At 47.9% G+C, this 18,088-nt stretch overlaps 8 protein-coding genes across 8 annotated transcripts; 4 read left to right on the top strand and 4 right to left on the bottom strand.

Annotated features, from left to right (window-relative positions):
• Positions 1 to 263: 263 nt before the first annotated feature.
• On the bottom strand, positions 264 to 2,630 carry APL2 (beta-adaptin; the record flags this gene model as incomplete). The annotated part of the gene is made up of 4 exons (XM_058507735.1): positions 264 to 860; positions 908 to 1,653; positions 1,703 to 2,340; positions 2,401 to 2,630. 4 exons carry the CDS (start codon positions 2,628 to 2,630, stop codon positions 264 to 266), a joined length of 2,211 nt encoding a protein of 736 aa, XP_058356905.1.
• A 393-nt stretch (positions 2,631 to 3,023) lies between these two features.
• ONS95_014080 (uncharacterized protein) lies at positions 3,024 to 3,250 on the top strand (the record flags this gene model as incomplete). Its single annotated transcript, XM_058507734.1, has 2 exons — positions 3,024 to 3,125; positions 3,173 to 3,250. The coding sequence occupies 2 exons, from the start codon at positions 3,024 to 3,026 to the stop codon at positions 3,248 to 3,250; spliced, it is 180 nt and encodes a 59-aa protein (XP_058356904.1).
• Positions 3,251 to 3,892: 642 nt separating this feature from the next.
• On the bottom strand, positions 3,893 to 4,378 carry ONS95_014079 (uncharacterized protein; the record flags this gene model as incomplete). The annotated part of the gene is made up of 2 exons (XM_058507733.1): positions 3,893 to 4,131; positions 4,285 to 4,378. 2 exons carry the CDS (start codon positions 4,376 to 4,378, stop codon positions 3,893 to 3,895), a joined length of 333 nt encoding a protein of 110 aa, XP_058356903.1.
• Positions 4,379 to 4,757: 379 nt separating this feature from the next.
• Positions 4,758 to 5,911, bottom strand: ONS95_014078 (uncharacterized protein; the record flags this gene model as incomplete). Its single annotated transcript, XM_058507732.1, has 3 exons — positions 4,758 to 5,420; positions 5,471 to 5,679; positions 5,734 to 5,911. The coding sequence occupies 3 exons, from the start codon at positions 5,909 to 5,911 to the stop codon at positions 4,758 to 4,760; spliced, it is 1,050 nt and encodes a 349-aa protein (XP_058356902.1).
• A 578-nt stretch (positions 5,912 to 6,489) lies between these two features.
• Positions 6,490 to 8,126, top strand: ONS95_014077 (uncharacterized protein). The gene is made up of 5 exons (XM_058507731.1): positions 6,490 to 6,789; positions 6,841 to 6,884; positions 6,936 to 7,061; positions 7,125 to 7,305; positions 7,357 to 8,126. Exons 1-5 carry the CDS (start codon positions 6,677 to 6,679, stop codon positions 7,889 to 7,891), a joined length of 999 nt encoding a protein of 332 aa, XP_058356901.1. The 5' UTR covers positions 6,490 to 6,676; the 3' UTR covers positions 7,892 to 8,126.
• An 852-nt stretch (positions 8,127 to 8,978) lies between these two features.
• On the top strand, positions 8,979 to 11,992 carry ONS95_014076 (uncharacterized protein). Its single transcript, XM_058507730.1, has 2 exons — positions 8,979 to 9,132; positions 9,236 to 11,992. The coding sequence occupies exons 1-2, from the start codon at positions 9,114 to 9,116 to the stop codon at positions 11,656 to 11,658; spliced, it is 2,442 nt and encodes an 813-aa protein (XP_058356900.1). The 5' UTR covers positions 8,979 to 9,113; the 3' UTR covers positions 11,659 to 11,992.
• A 986-nt stretch (positions 11,993 to 12,978) lies between these two features.
• ONS95_014075 (uncharacterized protein) lies at positions 12,979 to 14,605 on the top strand. The gene is made up of 3 exons (XM_058507729.1): positions 12,979 to 13,266; positions 13,363 to 13,874; positions 13,939 to 14,605. Exons 1-3 carry the CDS (start codon positions 13,075 to 13,077, stop codon positions 14,396 to 14,398), a joined length of 1,164 nt encoding a protein of 387 aa, XP_058356899.1. The 5' UTR covers positions 12,979 to 13,074; the 3' UTR covers positions 14,399 to 14,605.
• An 86-nt stretch (positions 14,606 to 14,691) lies between these two features.
• ATG9 (autophagy protein atg9) lies at positions 14,692 to 18,000 on the bottom strand. Its single transcript, XM_058507728.1, has 3 exons — positions 17,022 to 18,000; positions 16,254 to 16,974; positions 14,692 to 16,196 (listed from the first exon to the last, which is right to left on the bottom strand). The coding sequence occupies exons 1-3, from the start codon at positions 17,720 to 17,722 to the stop codon at positions 14,862 to 14,864; spliced, it is 2,757 nt and encodes a 918-aa protein (XP_058356898.1). The 5' UTR covers positions 17,723 to 18,000; the 3' UTR covers positions 14,692 to 14,861.
• Between the last annotated feature and the right edge of the window lie 88 nt (positions 18,001 to 18,088).

The following is an 18,088-nucleotide window of genomic DNA, read 5'->3' as shown; positions in this document are numbered from 1 at the left end:
GTGGATCAATGGATATGAAAATGGAGACAGGAGGTCTGGATTCTCAGCATAATATACATGTACGACCAGTTGCGCAGTAGATGAAAGGATTATCATACCATGAAAACAAAAGTTAAGATCATGTTAATGATGTTTATCAAGAATCAAGACTCAATTTGCTACCTTTTCGCCTTCTCAATGCATCCATTGATTTTCAAGCCAAGCCTAGTATTCTTTTGCTTTCCGTCGGTACAGAAAACCTACATTTCCCAAGAGCCCAAGATCTAAAACATGCCCAGTAAATCCTCATTTGTCTTTTTCGACAAGTCACCTTGCATTTGCGTCTGCGGCAGAGGAGGCTGAGATCCACCGAGATCTAAACCTGCAAAGCCATTCATCATGTCATTTTGACCTGATGCTGGAGCGCCAGAGCTGCTTCCGTTCATATCGAAGAGACCCATCATGTCATCCATGTTGCTCGCACCAGGTCGTGGTCCGGCTGCTGGACTGGCAACTCTCTGAGGTGTGCCAGCCAATCCCTCCAGGCCAGATGCTCCACCACTTGGAGGCAAGTCAGCTGATGCTGGGGCTGCACCGTCAAAGTCAATATCGAGGAGATTCTCAGCGTTGTTCTGAGTACCATTCTGAGCGGCGATGGCTGCAGCTGCAATAGGATTGTCGGCGGCCTCTTGGCGCTGTTCTTGAATAGCGGCATGCTGGATGGCGTCAGCACCATAACGGCCATGGCCGACGAAAGTCTCGGGTGGTTTGTGATAGACTGATGCGAGGGTCGAAAGCTCAGTGAGGAGTTGTTCTAGAAGTGCGGGAGGTAGAGAAGACATAGTTGTGGTGATAGGAGGTTTGTCGGAAAGGATGATGTTCTGTCTGATCAGTCTCATGTGGGAAAATAGGTGGTGATTTCGCATACCTTTGCAACTTGTAGGTCACCAGAAAGCAGACGCCAGTACACATATGCCCTGTCTCTAATATCGGGGTTATCATTCTCGGCCGTGGCTGCTTGGAGAACTTTCTGAACCAGGCTTTGGTTATTATCAGGCTTCTTCAGAAATAGCTTGACGACGGCCGTCAAGATCTGTAACTGAGTCTGGGTAAATTCTTCCATGAAGCCCTCAACAAATCCAGCCAAGATGTCATCAGCATTGCTAATCTTCTCCGCATACTCTCCAACGATCCAGATAAGCGCACCTCTGGCGTTTGGCTCATCAAGTTCATCAATGTACTTGCAAAGCGTGGGAATGATACCTTCGTAGCCGGGGTATTTCCGGAAGATGTCCTTGATGACCACAATAGCTTCCTGAACAACGTAATTGACCTTGGTGGCAATGAGATCAAGGAGGGTGTTGACACATTTCTCACTGGCGCTCTCGATTTTGATGGCAACCTGACCGATAGCCTTCACTGCCCTTCGGACGAAGTCCATGTCTACTTCCAAAGCATACTCCTTCAATTCTGCCAAGAGCTGATCGACATTTTTGTCATTGGCTATTCGTACCATGATCTCCAATTTCTGGAGCTTGACATATGGTGGATCGTTGTATTTGCAAAAGAAAACTCGGAGCTCTTTGCTGAGGATATCTGGTTTGGCCTGGAGGAGCAAGTCGATATTTCTTAGGGCAACATATTGAACCTCTGGAGCTGATGCCACAAGGGTAACTGGAGTTTGCTTAGTAACAGAACCAATTATTTCAGATACGTAACATACCTAGTGGGGGAGCCATTTTCTTCAAATATTGCTTGTTTAATTCTTGGCTGACATTTCGCATGTGCAAAAAGACCACTTTCACAGCAGCTAGTACCACACTGGGGTTCACATGCTGGAACTGGGGTGAAACTCTCTCGCAGATATGCTCAGATTCCTTTACATCCTGTGCCTTGTAGTCGGCCAAAGTTGTGAGAATGGTCACTCTTCCCCATTCTGTACACTCATTCAGCGCCATCAGCATCTTCTTGAGTGTAGCAGGAGTTATTCGTAATGCCTTCGTCTCTGGAGCTGCTTCGTTGATCTCCACCAGCGCCGTGACAGAGTTGGCAACCACCATAGGATTTGGATCTCCAATCATTTCTTGCAGAGTCTCCAGAAAGCCATTCTCCAAACACATCGTAGGGTTCAGGTCGAAGAGTTTCGCAACACATATCGCAGCTGTTTTCCGTACGTAGGGAGATTCGTCTCGTAATGTTTTACGTAGTGGCTCCTCCATGTAGTCTACCATTTTATCCACTCTAATACAACCCATTGTCCGGATGGCCAGCGCTCTCACTAGAGGATTTGGATCTTCGGAATCTTGAACGAATGTGTTGACCGCCAGAATACAAAGATCTGGATGCGATTTGGCATAGTTCCTGACAGATAGATGAGCGCTATGGATCCAGTGACAGTACCGCAAGTAGCAGCAGACTTACATCAGGTACAAGTACACCAGTTTCTTCTGATCTAGATCCGCCGTTGCGATATTCTTTAATACATCGGGGAATAGCGCAGACACGTCTTTGCCCAATGTCATGGACATAATGGTCTTCTGAATAGCCTCCTTACGCTCGTAGGCATATTGCGAGACCAGGCCAGCTCTCAACTCGAAGGTTTCGCCTTTCTTGGGTACCGCGAAGGCCCCTTTGATCCTATTTACCGCCATCGCTCACACAGATGGCGATTTGAGGTGCCCCTCATACGCCTCCAACTGTTCTAATTGTTCGGTGAGACGGCAGCTTTGTGCAGATCGCCCGGATACTTCGGAGAATCTCGATGTCGATGACTTAAGATGCGGTTCGAATGTATGCGCTCGATGTGTATTGCAGGGTCGTGGTTGTGGAAAGTGGAGATTGATATTCTGTCGAGTGTTGACAGCTTCAGCCTTCCGTGGTTCAGGTGTCAAAATGACGCTAGTGTCATCGAGAACAAGGGGCAACCACAAGACTTTACTTGCAGCTCCCTGCTACTAAAAGAGACTTGAAACAACGGGTCTTTCGAGTATTTAGAGATAAATGGTAAGGAGATTTCCACCCCCTTTTCACATTCGTCTATCATCATGAGTCTAATCGCATCTTCAAAGGCAAATCTTCCAAACCTCCGCCGGCTCTTCGTCGAAGCTCGTACAGATGCCGAGGAGAGCGCTTATTCGAGAAATGCCGTAAGTAGACCCTTTTCTTGTCTGGAGGTATTGCTTACGATATTTAGTTTTACAATATCGTATTGTTCATGTCTTCGGTGGCAGCATTCAGTCTCGTCGCTCAGCGAATGAGCAAAACGACTTGACTTGAGCTTGGAGAAGTTATAGCACAAATGGGCTCGCTGGTAGTAGTTGGAGTCATTTTGGGCCAGTGGTCTTGAGAGCCTCGTCCGAATAAAGCATGAGACAATATCTTACATGCTGATGGGAGGGCCTCAAATCATTACAAACGCACATCAATGAGGACCGGACTGGGAATCTCTTGTCGATTATGGCATGGATGAGCAGAAACATCTTGGCCACAGGTTATTCACAACCTTGCCAAGCCTAGAGCAGGATAAGGGGATCTGCTGAGAAGCAGCATAGATACTCTCACGCCGCTACTCGATTCGACCCCGTCGTCTAGTCCAAATGATCTTTGGCAATATGGACAGCACTGACCACTTTCTCATGTTCGAGTCCACCTTGACCAGTGTCGTTTCCTCCCATAATATTTGGTCTCCAGACTTAGTAGGCACAGCGCTCTGCAACTCCTGGTAGTTTGTTGCTCTTCCGACAAGGCCGTCGTTCTACCAGGACTCCCATATATTGAGCCCCAGACTCTAGTATCATACCCATCCATGCCGCAACTCCTTCAGCCAGTCAATACTTGACCTCCCATTCTCTTCCAGAATTCTACTACAATTCCATCCGGCTCGTATTATACTGTGGCATCTTTCAATCCTTCCTCAAGCCGTTGTACCATTCACCACCCCGCCTGTTGTCTCCTTGCCCGGCGTAACCTGAGCCTTCTCTTCCGATTTCAATTTCTCCCATTGCTCCGGCGTATAGCACTTCGGGGTCCAAGCATGGATAGCAGCAACCTCGGCTTTCAACGCTGTATTAACAAGCCGGTGTCTGGCGAGCGTTGTCTTCTTCTCGAATTGTGGTGATACTATTATGGCAGAGTAGGCTTGTCCGCAGCCACCTGTTGTTTAGGATTAGCTCTATTCGTGCATGACAGTAGAGCTATGAAATGATAGAAAATATCATTAAATATTGGCGAACTTCTCGAGGACTCATGAAATCCAGAGATTTGGAAACTCGAATGGAGGGGTATCGTAGCGGGGTCAACACTCACCAGACATATCTTCGATGTCGACATGGACTGCCGCTAAGGTCTGCATAATCTTCTCCTTCAGCACTGCTGCTGTGACGCCTGCTGTCTCTGCCATGTTTCCCTGCCGGTTCTGCTTGGACTTGTTGCGAATTGATGTGTAGCACGTCGAGGGAGCACCTTTGAAATCAGGCCGGTCCGAAGCCGCAACTTTTTTGGAACGGGAGCCGCCGCGGGCTTGGCATAGTTTGGGATTAGCGTTCCTTGGAGTAACTTGCCACCATTTACGTACTGTGGAATCTAATGATAGAGGTAACTGAAAGGTTCTGATCTTATTTCAATTAAGGTTCGAAGTACATTAAAGCTGCCTTTACTCTTTTCTAGGTTCCGTCGGAGGTATCTTCCCCTCTCAAGCCAGTAACCCCAAACCTGAACACCATCTTGCTACCCAAGAAGTCCTAGATACTGGTAGAAGGAGCAACTTCAGCTGAAGGAGACTAGAGGTTCAAGCTGGCCGGAATGATTGAATCACGCGTAATCCGGAAGTTCAACTCCGCAGCCAAGATGCGGTGTGCCCCAATCTTCGGGTGAAAGACCGATTTCTGTTGCAAAACATTCGAGATATCGACCTTTAAGCCAGGAGTTTGTTTCGCAACATCTGCAACACCAGGAAATGGCAAAACTGTTCTGAGATCATTGAAAAAGACGTTAGGGTTATTGGCTCCAATGGGATCATCTGCATTCTTCGCCTCGCAAAATCTTCGCCCCTCATACAACTTGTCAAAATCGACAAACACGACACCCGGGCCAGCTTTGGAGACAGACTTATGAATTCCGAGGTTGACTGCGACGGTTATGGCGTTCGCGCGACGACGATTGGCTGCTGTCATGTTAAGAGCTGCCAGTTTAGGGATGGGAAAGAACGAGATAGAGTCGCAAGCGTCGCCTTCAATTGGGGTAGCGAAGAATTTCGTGTAGCCTGTAACGAAGATCCGACCGCCTTTGTTGAGAGCCGAGGATTTGATTAGGGAAAGTTTCTGGTCGAATTTCTTCCAGATGGATTTATCCTTCACCTGAGCTTCACCTGTGGAGAAAGCTGTATCGCAAACTTGTTGCGGGTTCGTAATGTTGGGTGAGAGAGTTTGATAAACACAAGCTTCCTAGGGATTTGAGTTAGTGTTGAATACGTTGTAGCAACTTGGTGACGTACTGCAATATCACCAAATCCGAAGTCATTTCCACTGATCGTCAGTGTAATAAAGTCATATTTGTTCTGAGCGAGCTTTGCAACTTGGGAATCAATATCATCAAGCTCGTCGCCGGAGCAGGCCTGAAAGTTGAAGGTGGACCGGTTGCCACTGAATGGATCCAATTCCAAGAGCTGAAATGGGTAAGAACCGTTTTGACGCTGGCATTGAACTGGAGTGAGTTAGCATTGGTTGTAGAGGACACAGTCTTGCATATCAGACATACCATTGTTGCCAATTGGAAATCCAGACCCGAGACCTGCGGCAAAACTGTCTCCAAGAGCGGCGTAGGATGATGGGAGATTAAATGCGCATGCTTCTGATCTATTCTCGGCAGGAATTGGAGTGGCAGTCACAAAGTTCCAGAGAGTAAGCACTGCCCATAATCGAAGTACTGATGTCATGGTAACAGATATGAGTAGCCAATAATTGAGATGACAAATGCAAGAACAAGAAATCGAGCAAGCAGGATAAATATTGGAAAGAAAAGTCGTTATAAGATAAGAGAACGGTGAGCAAAGCAATTATACCGCACAAAGGAAGACTCAACACCTACTATATACTCAAAGATCATCTCGAGCCACTTGGTGTAAGATCCGAAGTTTAGAGGCAGATCCGCATCTCACATCTTGGCGGTGGCAGATGCTTATGTTTCTTGAGGGCTGAGCAAACGTAGACGCTCCCAAAATAAAGACATCGAGGCCGCGACGACTTACAGCCCTCATTCGCCAATCTGACATTGATATAAGCTGGTATCGCCGATCTGCCGGGACGTCAATCTCGGGGCTCGTACGTCGCCCTCTGAATTGTGCTCTAGTTAAAACAACAGGATGTAAGAATGGCTGAGCCAAATAGTGGAAGGACAAGTAAAAATAGTGATTCGATAAGTATCTGCTTCGAAACTCTGCGCTGCGAATAACGTCATGTTATCAAGGACAACCGTATATCGGTCCTCAACCGCATGATATTTGATGTAGGTTCAATCCTTGGAATTTTGAGCTTACGGCCAAGCAAATGACACGAAGAGGAGGCCGTTGTTTAGTCATCAAAATGGCCAACCCGAAAGTGGCAAATTTGGCGAACTATGGGGAGGTTGAGCTAGCTTGATTAAACAGAACTCCAACAGCTTCACACAACACAATCGTTCTGAAGCTCAACTTCAGATTGTGATGAAGGCTCAAAGATTGATCCGAAGATCCTTCACCACCATCTCCACCATGTCTTCTTCAACCGTGACCTCGTCGCCCTTCTCTAATGCCGTGGTTGGTGCGATGAGGAAGTTGTAGGTTTGTCCACGTGCTCAATGGCTTCAACCACGCTAACGTGATGGTAGGTATCCAGAGGCTTTGGCAGACAAGAGTTTTGATAATACAGGCCGTGTGTATTCTAGATACATTTTTTGTCGTGTTAGAATCTGACAGTAGCAAGTTCTCCTCGAAGCGCCTCAACGGTCAAACGCTAAGCTAGCGAAAAGTGCGCTCCTCACGATCGACCTCACACAAGCCGTAGCAGAAGAAGCTATCAAGGGAGAGCATTCAATTGTTATAAGTTATCGTGAGTCTCCAGGCCTGTCGCTTCGACTTCATACCAGAGCATTATACTTATTAGCACTACCAGATCCAATCATTTTCCGCCCGCTCAAGTCACTCACGCTCGCCAATACTCAGCAAAACTCACTTCTCCGTCTCGCTTCGGAAGGAATCAGCGTCTACAGTCCCCACACAGCTGTCGATGCAGTATCGGGCGGCTTGAATGACTGGCTAGCTGATATAGTCACTCAGACGAAAGACAACGTGAGGTAAGATTGGTCTGTTATCCGATACAAAGAGTAGAGCTAACAATGCACAAGCGATCACACGCGCAAAGTCATCAATGCAGTTCCAGATCTCTCCGTCCTTCCAGAGCATTTTTCGTCTGCAGGTTATGGTCGGATTGTGACGTTCTCTGGTCCGCAGACTTTAGGAGCACTGGTCCAGCGCATCATGACTGGACTCGCTACCTCTTCCAACACCCAAGTTCAAGCCGGTGTCTCCGTCGCTGTTCCACAAAAGTACCTCGACGGGCAGAGATCTGATATTCCCATCAAAACCATTGGGATATGCGCTGGATCAGGCGGCTCAATGCTGAACGGGCTCGACGTCGATCTCTTGTTCACAGGCGAACTGAGCCATCACGAAGCATTAGCTGCTATTGAAGCTGGACGATGCGTAGTCACTGCCTTTCACAGTAATTCCGAAAGAGCGTTCTTGGAGCAGAGAATGATGCCGGCATTGAGGAAGACGGTCGTAGAGGAACTGGGAGGAGATGAGGATTTCAGTATTGACGTTAGCCAGGTTGATAGAGATCCGTATCAAATAATTACGGCCGGGCAGGAAACATGGTGAAAGGTCACTAAGAATTGTATATCCAAGGGCTTTTTGTATTGGAAAAGAAATGAGGACAATGGTGTGCTTGTTGAAAGCCCACACATGCGGTCATAACAAAGACCAGTGTACGGAATCTAGAGGTGGTACCCGAGAACAGACTGTCTTTGACCTGTGTCAAAGACATTGTTTCATTTCATATCTGATATATAACACACCCCATTGAGGTTTATCTCAAAGTCAACTTTATTCCACAAGAGAATTTTCTTATCTTTAACAGCTTCCTCCGAGAGTAGGAAGAACAACCACGTAAGTTTTTGGAAGTTCTTAATCATGCCTGACATCCTCAGACCTATGGCTCAGACTGCCGAGGAACAGGGCTGGAGAGATATCGAACTCGGAGATGTGCAAGCTCGTCGTGAATCAATCGAGCCTGGTGCGCCTAACAACACTCTTCCACCACACGAGCGGACGTCCAGCCAAGCTGACAGGCTGAGAGACTGTTCAAGGAAATGGATGAGTTATTTTTGTTGGGCATTGCTTCTCCTGGCAGCAGTAGGAACGATATGTTTCATAGTGTCCGCGTATGAAAAACTCTTTGGCTCAAATTCTAGAGAGAATGCAGATAATGGAGAATAGATATCCAATTTGTCCCGTTCCATAGCCAAGGCTGGAAACCTGTTAGACTCGGCTCATATTACCTAAAGGCTTTAATGTATCAAAATTAAGAAAACCCCATTCCCGATGGTGACTCTACAAGTCAACAAGTAAGATCGTGTACTTGGAGGAAGTGTTGCGCTGAGGACACAAAATGTACCAGTGGCAACTTAAGAAGCTTTAAATCAAGTTCCCTTTTCAACTGAAACTTTCAGTGCTCGAGACATGTCTTATGATTCCAAAACCATTTTATTTTGAGACACCACTTGAACTCTGGTGAAAGGAACGAGATTGAATAAAGCTGGACGAAAGCGAAAGTGAATCAGCATGTGACAAGCAGACTTTGCCCCCGAAGGTCTCGTGATCTGCACAGCCACAGTGGCTGACAAACTAGTCCTGAAACTCTCTAGACAATGACGGCAACCCCTCCACGGCAAGATTTAGACAGGCAGGAGGATGATGCACCTGGAAGCAAACATCTTTCTAACATCTAACAACTATTTCACAACTCGGTGACATCTTGAGGTACCTCCAGGTGCCTACAAATCTCGTGCATTCCTTACAGCAGTTTCGAATCTACTGAGCCATGTTTGTCCTCAGAAATGGTTAGTCGTCCTTTCTTTGTTTACTACCCCTCCACGCCCATTTGAAAGGGCAACAACGACTGCTTTCAACCCATCCCTGAAAAATTGCTGACTTATGTTATAGTGGGAAAGCTGATATTTGGCGATACTTCGAAAGAATCTCTCGTCGAATTACCCCAAGGACAACTCTATCTTGTCCGCCCACTTTCCCCCAAGGGATACTCCGAGCTCATTTTCAAAGACGCGGCGGCGAGAATTCGTCGGACCAATCAAGAATTTCAATATCAACTCGTCGTACAACGCGCATACGAGGAGGGTGAAGAGGAGCTGTTGGACGACGAGGACGGAGAAGACGCCGAGATTGCTGCCTTGGGCGCTGAACGAGACGAGAAGACATTCCTCCTCGACGAAGGTTTACATTTCAGATCAGAGATTCGAGAGGGCGGAGAGAAAGTGTTGGCCTGGAGAGACTTGAGCGGGGACGTCGGCGATCTCTACGAATTTGTTTGCGACAACTCGATCGGAAACGCCGAAGTAGAAGCTTTTGAGTTGATCGCAGTCCAATGTCAATACGAACGAAAGCATAGGAAGGGCCACCAAACCGCGACTGTTGAGGACCTTGCACAATTTGCTTTTGACAGCGAACAGCCAATTCCAAGCGCGAGTCCGACTCATAGTCCCGAAACCTCGTCACCTGTCAACACGATGCCGCCACCATCGCGAAACACGGCCAATTCGGCACTAAAGAGAGAAAGTACCCCGACGAAGCCTCGCAAAGCTTCTGTGAAAGAAGATGTCCCTACGGAAGCTCCACCTGTTCTCACACATCCAGTGGCACATTCTATTCTTGCCAACGAACTTGCAGAACTCCACCTTTTCGACTTCCAGTCGGGAGCATTCATCTTACAAGACTCCAATGTCACCGCTGTTGTTTCAGAAGTGGGAAAATGGAAGTACTGGCTTCAAATTTCGAGTGACGATAGAGATTGGCTTGGTCAAGAAGTTATCGCCGACATCAATCCAGTATTCAACTTCGAATACTTGTCCTTTATCTTCAACGCATACACTCCAAACGGAGATGCATATTCATGGCTTCTTCGATTCAAGAATCAGGAGACCGAGACACGGTTTCAAGAAGGTTTGATGCAAGCACTTTGGGAGCAGTTGAACGAGATCAAATGGAACAAGAGCAAGGAAGATGAACGCGACTATGTCCTCGAGGCATTCCAGGACCTGGCAATGGATGATGCGCCGGAGGAAGAGGAAGAAGAGGAAGTTGAGGAGGAAGTGATTGAAGATGACGGACAAAAGAGCGAGCACTACGACAGCGATGAAGACGAAGATGATGTGGTTACCAAAGATGACGACGGAAATGTCAACTCGCAATTAGCAGTGGGCTACAAGCACGATCGGTCATTCGTGGTTCGAGGATCCAAAATTGGCGTGTTCAAACACACTCCAAACAACAATCTCGAGTTTTCTACCAATATTTCGAAAGTTGAGACACCCAATGGAAAGCTGTTCAGTCCAAAGAAAGTCATGCTTCATGCCGAGGATACGAACATGATTCTACAGAACGAGGCCGACCCGAATTCGCTTTACCGGATGGACTTGGAGTATGGCAAGATTGTTGATGAATGGAAAGTTCACGATGATATCCCCGTGAACACTTTCGCTCCAGAGAGCAAATTTGCACAAATGTCTGGTGAACAAACATTCCTCGGGTTGTCACGAAATGCACTTTATCGGATCGATCCTCGCCTGGCTGGCAACAAGCTTGTTGATTCGGAGCTCAAGCAGTACGTATCGAAGAACGACTTTTCAGCTGCTGCCACCACCGAGAAGGGCTACATCGCAGTTGCAAGCAATAAAGGTGATATTCGCATGTTCGACCGACTTGGCATCAATGCGAAAACTCACATTCCCGCTCTTGGTGAGCCAATCATTGGTCTCGATGTCAGCGCGGATGGTCGCTGGGTTCTTGCTACTTGCCGCACATATCTCCTGCTTATTGATGCTCTGCAAAAGGACGGCAAGAACGAAGGGAAACTTGGTTTCGAGAAGTCTTTCGGGAAGGACTCGAAGCCACAGCCTCGGCGTCTTGGTCTTACTCCATCTCACGTGGCACAATTCCAGCACGAAACCGGAGCGGCATTATCCTTCACCCCCGCACGATTCAACACTGGAGAAGGCTTGTCCGAGACCTCCATCATTACTGCGACCGGACCATTTATTGTCACATGGAACATGAAGAAGGTTCTTCGTGGCAGCAAGGATCCGTACAGCATCAAGCGCTATGCCGAAGAGGTCAAGGCAGACAACTTCAAATATGGAAGTGACAAGAACGTCATTGTCGCTCTGCCAAATGAAGTCAACATGGTCGCCAAACAGTCTTTCAAGAAGCCTACCAGAGAGAGCATCGCCACACCAGTCCGTATCGGTGGTGGAAGCTTTGGTGGAAGAAGAAGTGATGCTGGTCGTGTTGGCACCAGAGAAAGTGGCAGATACAAGCTGGGCAAGGAGGATGTTGTTAATTCTCCTTACTGATTTTATTGGTCTTTCGATAATGACTCTATCATGGGGGATCGTGGGTCTTTGATGGTGGCGTTCTGGTTTGTGTTACTTCCTGGAGGAAACGGACTGGGTTAGGCAGGGCGACTTTTGTTTACACGCCTGCCTGAGTCGAGCGAAGCGTAACAGTGCAGCTGGACTTGTCAGCTTTTGATTGCACTATCATGTATGTAGCAAAAATACCAATACCCATACTTTTTTTTTTCCTGTCGAAGATGATTCCCTATCATTCCTGTGCAGTCAGAACAGGCAGTAGTAATCAGGAGTTCTCATATTACTTCTAATTATGGCCAATATATATATGTAATGGAATAAGCTTTCCTACTAGTCACGCGACTCGGCATTGTAACAGTAGGTATTATATAGCTAATACCTGCGTAACTGCCTTCTCGAAGAATTGAATTGCTTCATCTCATGAGGAATTGCGAGACTGGAAAAAGTTTCAGGTTACCGACCTTATTATAGGTCAGTCAATTTCCTCTATCATGGGATGATAGGTAGAACTTGGTTAAATCTGTCTCTTGAGGTTTATGAACTCCAAACCACGTTCACAACTACTTCGAATCGTAGAGGATGCGTTCTAGCTATCACTTCTTCCAAAATTATGGTTAAATCAGGGTCTATAAGAACTATGTCCATCCTAGACAAGCATACCTATTTATTGGTCGCTTTAACATTGAGGTTTGGACCTCAGTATCCCGGATAAAGGTAAATTTAAATGAATGTGAATCGAAAATGACGAACAGTCGTGCCCAGACTCACGTCCTGAAATCAGCCATGATTGATGCCCAGCATACCAAGAACACCAAGCCCATCATAAAGAGCTTGATTCTTCCTCCCTGCAGCCACCCCCGGCTCATCATTCCAAAACACCACACTATTTATCCGCCAACCCTATCAAATCAAACCAAGCAAGCTCCCATGCATCAAGTGATCGCATCGCATCGCCGATTCCTCTTGTACGACAAACGTAACGGTTTGATGAAATTCTCCGCAAGGCTTGTCCGTCCTTGGCCAATGTCTTGATTTCCTTGGTTTTGGACCCTTGCACGGAGTACCAGCCGTCCACTCGCTCGCTCGCTTGCTGTGACGTAGCGCGTTGAGGGCGATCAACAAAGGGGATAAGTACATGGCAATCTGCCATCGTGATTGTGAAAGCCATTCTTTTTTGACATCTAGTCTGAATAGTACGGATTCACTGCACGTACAAGACGAAGATTCCGTCATAACTTCGTTAGGCGAAGCGATTCTCGATAAATCTATACCATCGTCTTGCTCCATCTTCTGTTTTATTCTCTTCCCCCTTGCTGATAGGACGTCTGTTCGATCTCGACAAACAGAAATCTGAATCTGAGACCGCAAAATCTCACCACAACTCAAAACACCGAAAAGATGAATTTCTTCAAGCGCAGACAACGCGATCCTGCAGTCGCCGCAGAGACGACCACAACTACACACCACCGCGAGAAGAGAGCGCCTCCTGTCGCCATGAACATGAGCAGACGTCCAACATTTGGTCAGTGGTTGAAAGTTACTTGGCTTGATATCTTCACTATGGCTGCTATGGGTATGATCGGTCTTGGAGTACGTATATGCCGCTCCAGAGCCCCAAATCTTCCGCCTTTGGTGGGAGTGAAAATAAGAAATGATGATGCAGTATACTAACATCCGACACTTCAGGTCTACACCGCACATCCTGCGCCCTCACGATCCTTCCCAGTATTCTTCCAAGACGGTGAAATCGTCTACCCCCAATTCGCATACCCCATGCGCAACGAAATCGTCCCCATCTGGGCCGCCGCCCTCCTCGCCTCCCTGGTCCCCATCGCCATCTTCCTCATCATGCAGATCCGGATCCGCTCCTTCTGGGACGTCAACAACGCGAACATCGGGCTCCTCTACTCTCTCATCACCGCCGCCGTCTTCCAAGTCTTCCTGAAATGGCTGATCGGTGGTCTGCGTCCGCACTTCTTGGCTGTGTGCAAGCCGAATTTGCCGGCTATTACGGCCCAGGAGACGGGGAATGGGTTGAGGCAGATTATGTATGATCGTACGATTTGTACGGGCGATGAGAGTGAGATTGATGATTCGTTGGAGAGCTTTCCGAGTGGGCATTCGACGGCTGCGTTTGCGGGGTTCGTGTTCTTGAGCTTGTATCTGAATGCCAAGTTGAAGGTGTGGTCGAACTATCAGTAAGTATCCGTCACTTCCCAGGTATTTTACACCTATCATTATATAATAACATCTGTCCCTCAGCCCAGCAATGTGGAAACTCATCGCTACATATGCACCCATCCTCGGCGCTACTTTAATCGCAGGCGCTCTCACCATCGACGAGTATCACAACTGGTATGACTGCCTCGCCGGCGCCATCATTGGAACAGTCATGGCTTTCTCGTCTTACCGCATGGTATACGCCTCGATCTGGGACTGGCGTACCAACCACATCCCATTGAACCGCGCTGTTGCGTTCCCTGGATCTGGTGGAGAAGTAGATCTGGAGCATGCGGTTTTCACTCGCAAGGTTGGATGGGGTATTGCTGGTAGTGATATGGGTGGCCATGGTCATATCGGTAGTAGTCATGGTGTTGGTGTTTCAGGTCATCATGGCAACGGGAATGGCGTGGGTAGTGGAGTGGGGAATGGAAGTAGCTATACTTCTCGCAAGCCCGTGGCTGCGAATGGTCACCACCACGCTTCGGAGACCATGGTTTAAGGCTGCTGAGCGTCGGTCTTTGGATCTGAGATGGGTCAGAATGGGTTGGGATCACCAGAAGCGCATTAGTATTGAGAGCGTGTGGAGCTGTCGCTGAGGTTGGTTGACTATAAGTCGGGGCTACTAAAGAATGCAGGAGCAACGAGTGATGGCGCTCAGGGAGTTTTGATACATACCCAGGTAGTAATTTGGACCAATAATACGATACGATGATCTCATATTTTTGCTTCCGATCATTCTGGAGAAACCTGCTCAATATCTTCAAGTTAAAGCAAAGTCAATCATGAGAGGTGTTGATGTTCAAATAGAGTTCTATTAAAGAACCTATATCTACTCAATCAGAGGGTTAAAGAAACCCTCGACCATGCGCCTACAATCGCCCTGGTGTTATATATGGACACCTTGCCCAAATGCCCCAGACGCCCGAACATGCTTAACCCAATCTCAAAGTAAAATACAAGAATCAAATAACGCCCGGCCTTCCGTCGTTCTGCGCCTTCTGAAATTGGTACAATAGCCCTAACACGCCACCTCCAGACGGTTCAACCTCCTCTTCAGGCGCGTCATTAGCTGCGGCTCTTGTAGGCGAAGTCTCCCATCTCGACTCGTCAAGTCCGCCGCCACTATCGTACGCATTACCTGAGCTGCGATTTTCGCGGTTGGTAGCCGCTCCGTCCTCGTCGTCCTCCATGGGCTCTTCGATGATGTTTTGGCGCGCTTGGTACCGAGAACGTGAATTGCCGCGTCGGACACTGCGGCCACCGAAGCCGGAATTGGAGGGTTGGTGGTGTGGATCGAGCAGGATGGATTGCATTGGAGAGCCGTGGGCTGCAGACGGTGTAAAGCGCGGTGTGCGTGCGTTTGGAGGAATGTTGACTGCTCGACTGCCGGGTCGTCTCTCACTACGTCCCATGCGTGATGTTTGCATTTCCGCACCTAACGTGGGGGACATGAGGCCAGGGAAGGACGGTGGTGGGTGGTGATGGCGCTGTCCGGGAGGAACATGGCCTTGGACGGCGGTCTTTGGGTTGAGGAGATAGTTGTCCAAGAATCCGTAGTATGATGCGGCCATTTTGCCATGCTTGGTGGAGTAGTATTCGTCTCTGATATCAGCATTCCCACCTCCGTGCAACGGCTTTCGACCATCACCCTTCTTGAAGTCAAAGACGGCGAATGAGCAAACGTATCCAACACCATCAACATGAATGGTGAACTCCCTGAAGAAATCAATAATTTGGTCGCTGCATTTCGGTAGGCTGAACCAAAGTATGAATGGTGTGACTATGATGCTGAGGACTTCTTCAAGGAAGATGACGATCTTTAGCTGGTAGAGCGTCGCAAATTCTCTTTTCACCTCGTCGCTGTGTAGTCGGCCTTGCCATTGTGTTGGCATGTAATGAGTGTACTCGATAACTTGCCGCAAGGCGTATTCTGGTTCGAATACGAGGTTTTCTTCTGGTATCATCCCGTTCATGGCCGCCCAGATACCACCAAAGACAGTCAAATAGAAGAGAACAGTCCTGTCAGAGGTAATGTCAAAGCTGAGGAAGGACTCAGGGTCCCATAAGGTAGCGACGGCAAGAACCGATACAATTGCGCCAGCAATGAATGACATGAATCTTGCGAACTGGACACTTTTAACTTTCGGGAATTGGTCCAAGTAGCGAGAAGCAAAGGGGTATGACATGTTGACCCGCTTGTGAAATAGATGGTGTAGTTCGTTGAACTCTCGGAACTTCCACTCGGCAAGCGGTGTATATTGACGAGATCCGATCGCCGACGGGTCTTTCTTGTATTCCTGCGAAAATCAGCAAGACAACATTAAAAAAATTTAAGAAAAAAAAAACAGACTTACATTGAAGTATCTCAAGAAGTAAACAATCATGAGATAAATCACAATGACCGGAGCAAAAATAACGTTCATGAAGCCAGCGAAAAGAAAGCGACCGCGAAGGGCCTCGCTTAGCTGTCGTCGATGCGAGTCCTTCAGAATCAATTGTCGGACTTGACCAGAGTCGTTGAAGATCAGCCCCATAACACACCAGTCAAGGTTCCATAACAGTGTGCGGGAGAAGAGCTGGCGGTCTTGCAGGAAGGGAAATGGCAAGGTCAAGTCCAAAATATCCTTGTTGAACATGGCGATCAGGTAATTTTCTTTTCTCATCAGACGGTTTGCGATATCGTGTGCATCCAGTCTCTGCTTTGATTGACTTCCCAAGTACTTCCGAGCTTGCGGAGATATCTTCTCGGCTGTGACTGGGTTTGCATCTCTCAAGGCCATGATTCTGGCTACTACATCTTGCCATGAGATAGTTTGCATGTCCCCATCTGGAACTTCGAGGAGGTGGACGAAGAAATCCCGTACTCGCATTAAGCGAGGAACATCGATCAAAAGCTGGTACACCCTCCAAAATATGTGCAGTGTGAATAGCCAAATCGCTGCGTTCGGCATCCCTGATATATTTTTGGTACACTGCGGAACCACTACCTGTGACAGCTTCTTGCTGTGAGGAATTGCAGAATAGTCGACACAGTGTGTAAGGAATGTCGTAAACACAGCAACGAATATGATTTGCCTGCGATGTCGTTAGAATCTTCCAACAATGGTCGACAGGTAACTTACAAAAGATTAAGAGCCTTATCCAGAACTATGCACCATATTCCAGCACCAATGTAGTACTCGTATGCTTCTTCTATGAAGCCATCAAGATTTACGACATTGATCCACCTCCACATAGCCTTTTCCCGAGCACTGCCAGTGAGCGGTCCAAAATTATGCCGGGCTGGCTGTGGTAAGCCAGGGGAGATATCCTCCTCATTATGTAACCGTTGCTGTGCTTGAGCAGCTTCCCAGTGAGCTCGGGTCTCTCTATTGGATGGCCCTGGTATGGCAGTATGCTTCTTCGGAGCCTTTCCTTGCCTTGGTCGAGCTTTCGTAGGTGTGCTTGGAGCTGGGATCTCGTTGCCTTCGATCAATAATGAAGCTGGAACATCATCATCTCCATCCTCCTCCAATAGTCTCGGTGACTGCGCCATCCATCTATTACGTGACTTGGCTCTCGGAACATTTGCCATCCCAGCTTGTCTATTGTGTTGAGTAGCAGGCAGAAAGGCTGTGGACTCTGTTGTTATACGACTCGCTTCCCCGAAAGCATCTGCAGCTCCCAACTCGTCATCTCGGAATCTCAGATTCTCCTCATCAAGTGCCATCCCCGCTTGTTCTTCCAAGTCCGACTCCTCATCATGGGCTCGCAGATCATCGTAGATGGATCGTCCTTGAGGGTTCGTTGGGAGTAGTCTCGAGATTAAATTCGAGGTCTTCATAATTGTGGCAGAAAGAATGAACACAGATGGCCTCCAGTCTCATAGGATTCCCAGATTTTGGGAGGGCAGATAGAGAATGGGTGAGCCTGGGCTGTGATAGATGTGTAGAGTCATGGGTCGCCACGCGGGTATCAAGCAAGGAGATGAGCATTTGACAGAAAAAATTACGTGCTTTGGTGTCTTTGTTTTGTCTTATGATATTTGAAGAAAGGCAAGTTCAGGCCATGTTGTTGTGATCTCAAGAGTCACCTGGATGCATCCTCGAGGGAGTAATGGGGGGCACGAGTGACTTGATGCTGCCTTGCTCTCGGCGCGCTAAACGCGACATGCCGAGGGGGCTGACATTCAGCCTCGCCGTAGAACAGA

This window comes from Cadophora gregata, assembly GCF_030347475.1.
Source record: "Cadophora gregata isolate MNR1 chromosome Unknown scaffold_8, whole genome shotgun sequence".
In the NCBI taxonomy this organism is placed as follows: Eukaryota; Fungi; Ascomycota; class Leotiomycetes; order Helotiales; family Ploettnerulaceae; genus Cadophora; species Cadophora gregata.
The sequence above is the reverse complement of the archived record's forward strand: the minus strand, read 5'-3'. Positions and strand labels throughout refer to the sequence as shown.

What these genes read in the sequence shown, in the direction of transcription:
- ONS95_014077 (XM_058507731.1), top strand. Translation starts at nt 6,677, where the DNA reads ATGAAGGCTCAAAGATTGATCCGAAGATCCTTCACCACCATCTCCACC. An exon ending in GTTGGTGCGATGAGGAAGTT is followed by an intron (nt 6,790 to 6,840) that starts GTAGGTTTGTCC and finishes ACGTGATGGTAG; the next exon opens with GTATCCAGAGGCTTTGGCAG. An exon ending in GAGTTTTGATAATACAGGCC is followed by an intron (nt 6,885 to 6,935) that starts GTGTGTATTCTA and finishes GACAGTAGCAAG; the next exon opens with TTCTCCTCGAAGCGCCTCAA.
- ATG9 (XM_058507728.1), bottom strand. Translation starts at nt 17,722, where the DNA reads ATGAAGACCTCGAATTTAATCTCGAGACTACTCCCAACGAACCCTCAA. An exon ending in GATAAGGCTCTTAATCTTTT is followed by an intron (nt 16,975 to 17,021) that starts GTAAGTTACCTG and finishes ACGACATCGCAG; the next exon opens with GCAAATCATATTCGTTGCTG. An exon ending in ACTTCTTGAGATACTTCAAT is followed by an intron (nt 16,197 to 16,253) that starts GTAAGTCTGTTT and finishes TGATTTTCGCAG; the next exon opens with GAATACAAGAAAGACCCGTC.
- ONS95_014075 (XM_058507729.1), top strand. Translation starts at nt 13,075, where the DNA reads ATGAATTTCTTCAAGCGCAGACAACGCGATCCTGCAGTCGCCGCAGAG. An exon ending in TGGGTATGATCGGTCTTGGA is followed by an intron (nt 13,267 to 13,362) that starts GTACGTATATGC and finishes CCGACACTTCAG; the next exon opens with GTCTACACCGCACATCCTGC. An exon ending in AAGGTGTGGTCGAACTATCA is followed by an intron (nt 13,875 to 13,938) that starts GTAAGTATCCGT and finishes TCTGTCCCTCAG; the next exon opens with CCCAGCAATGTGGAAACTCA.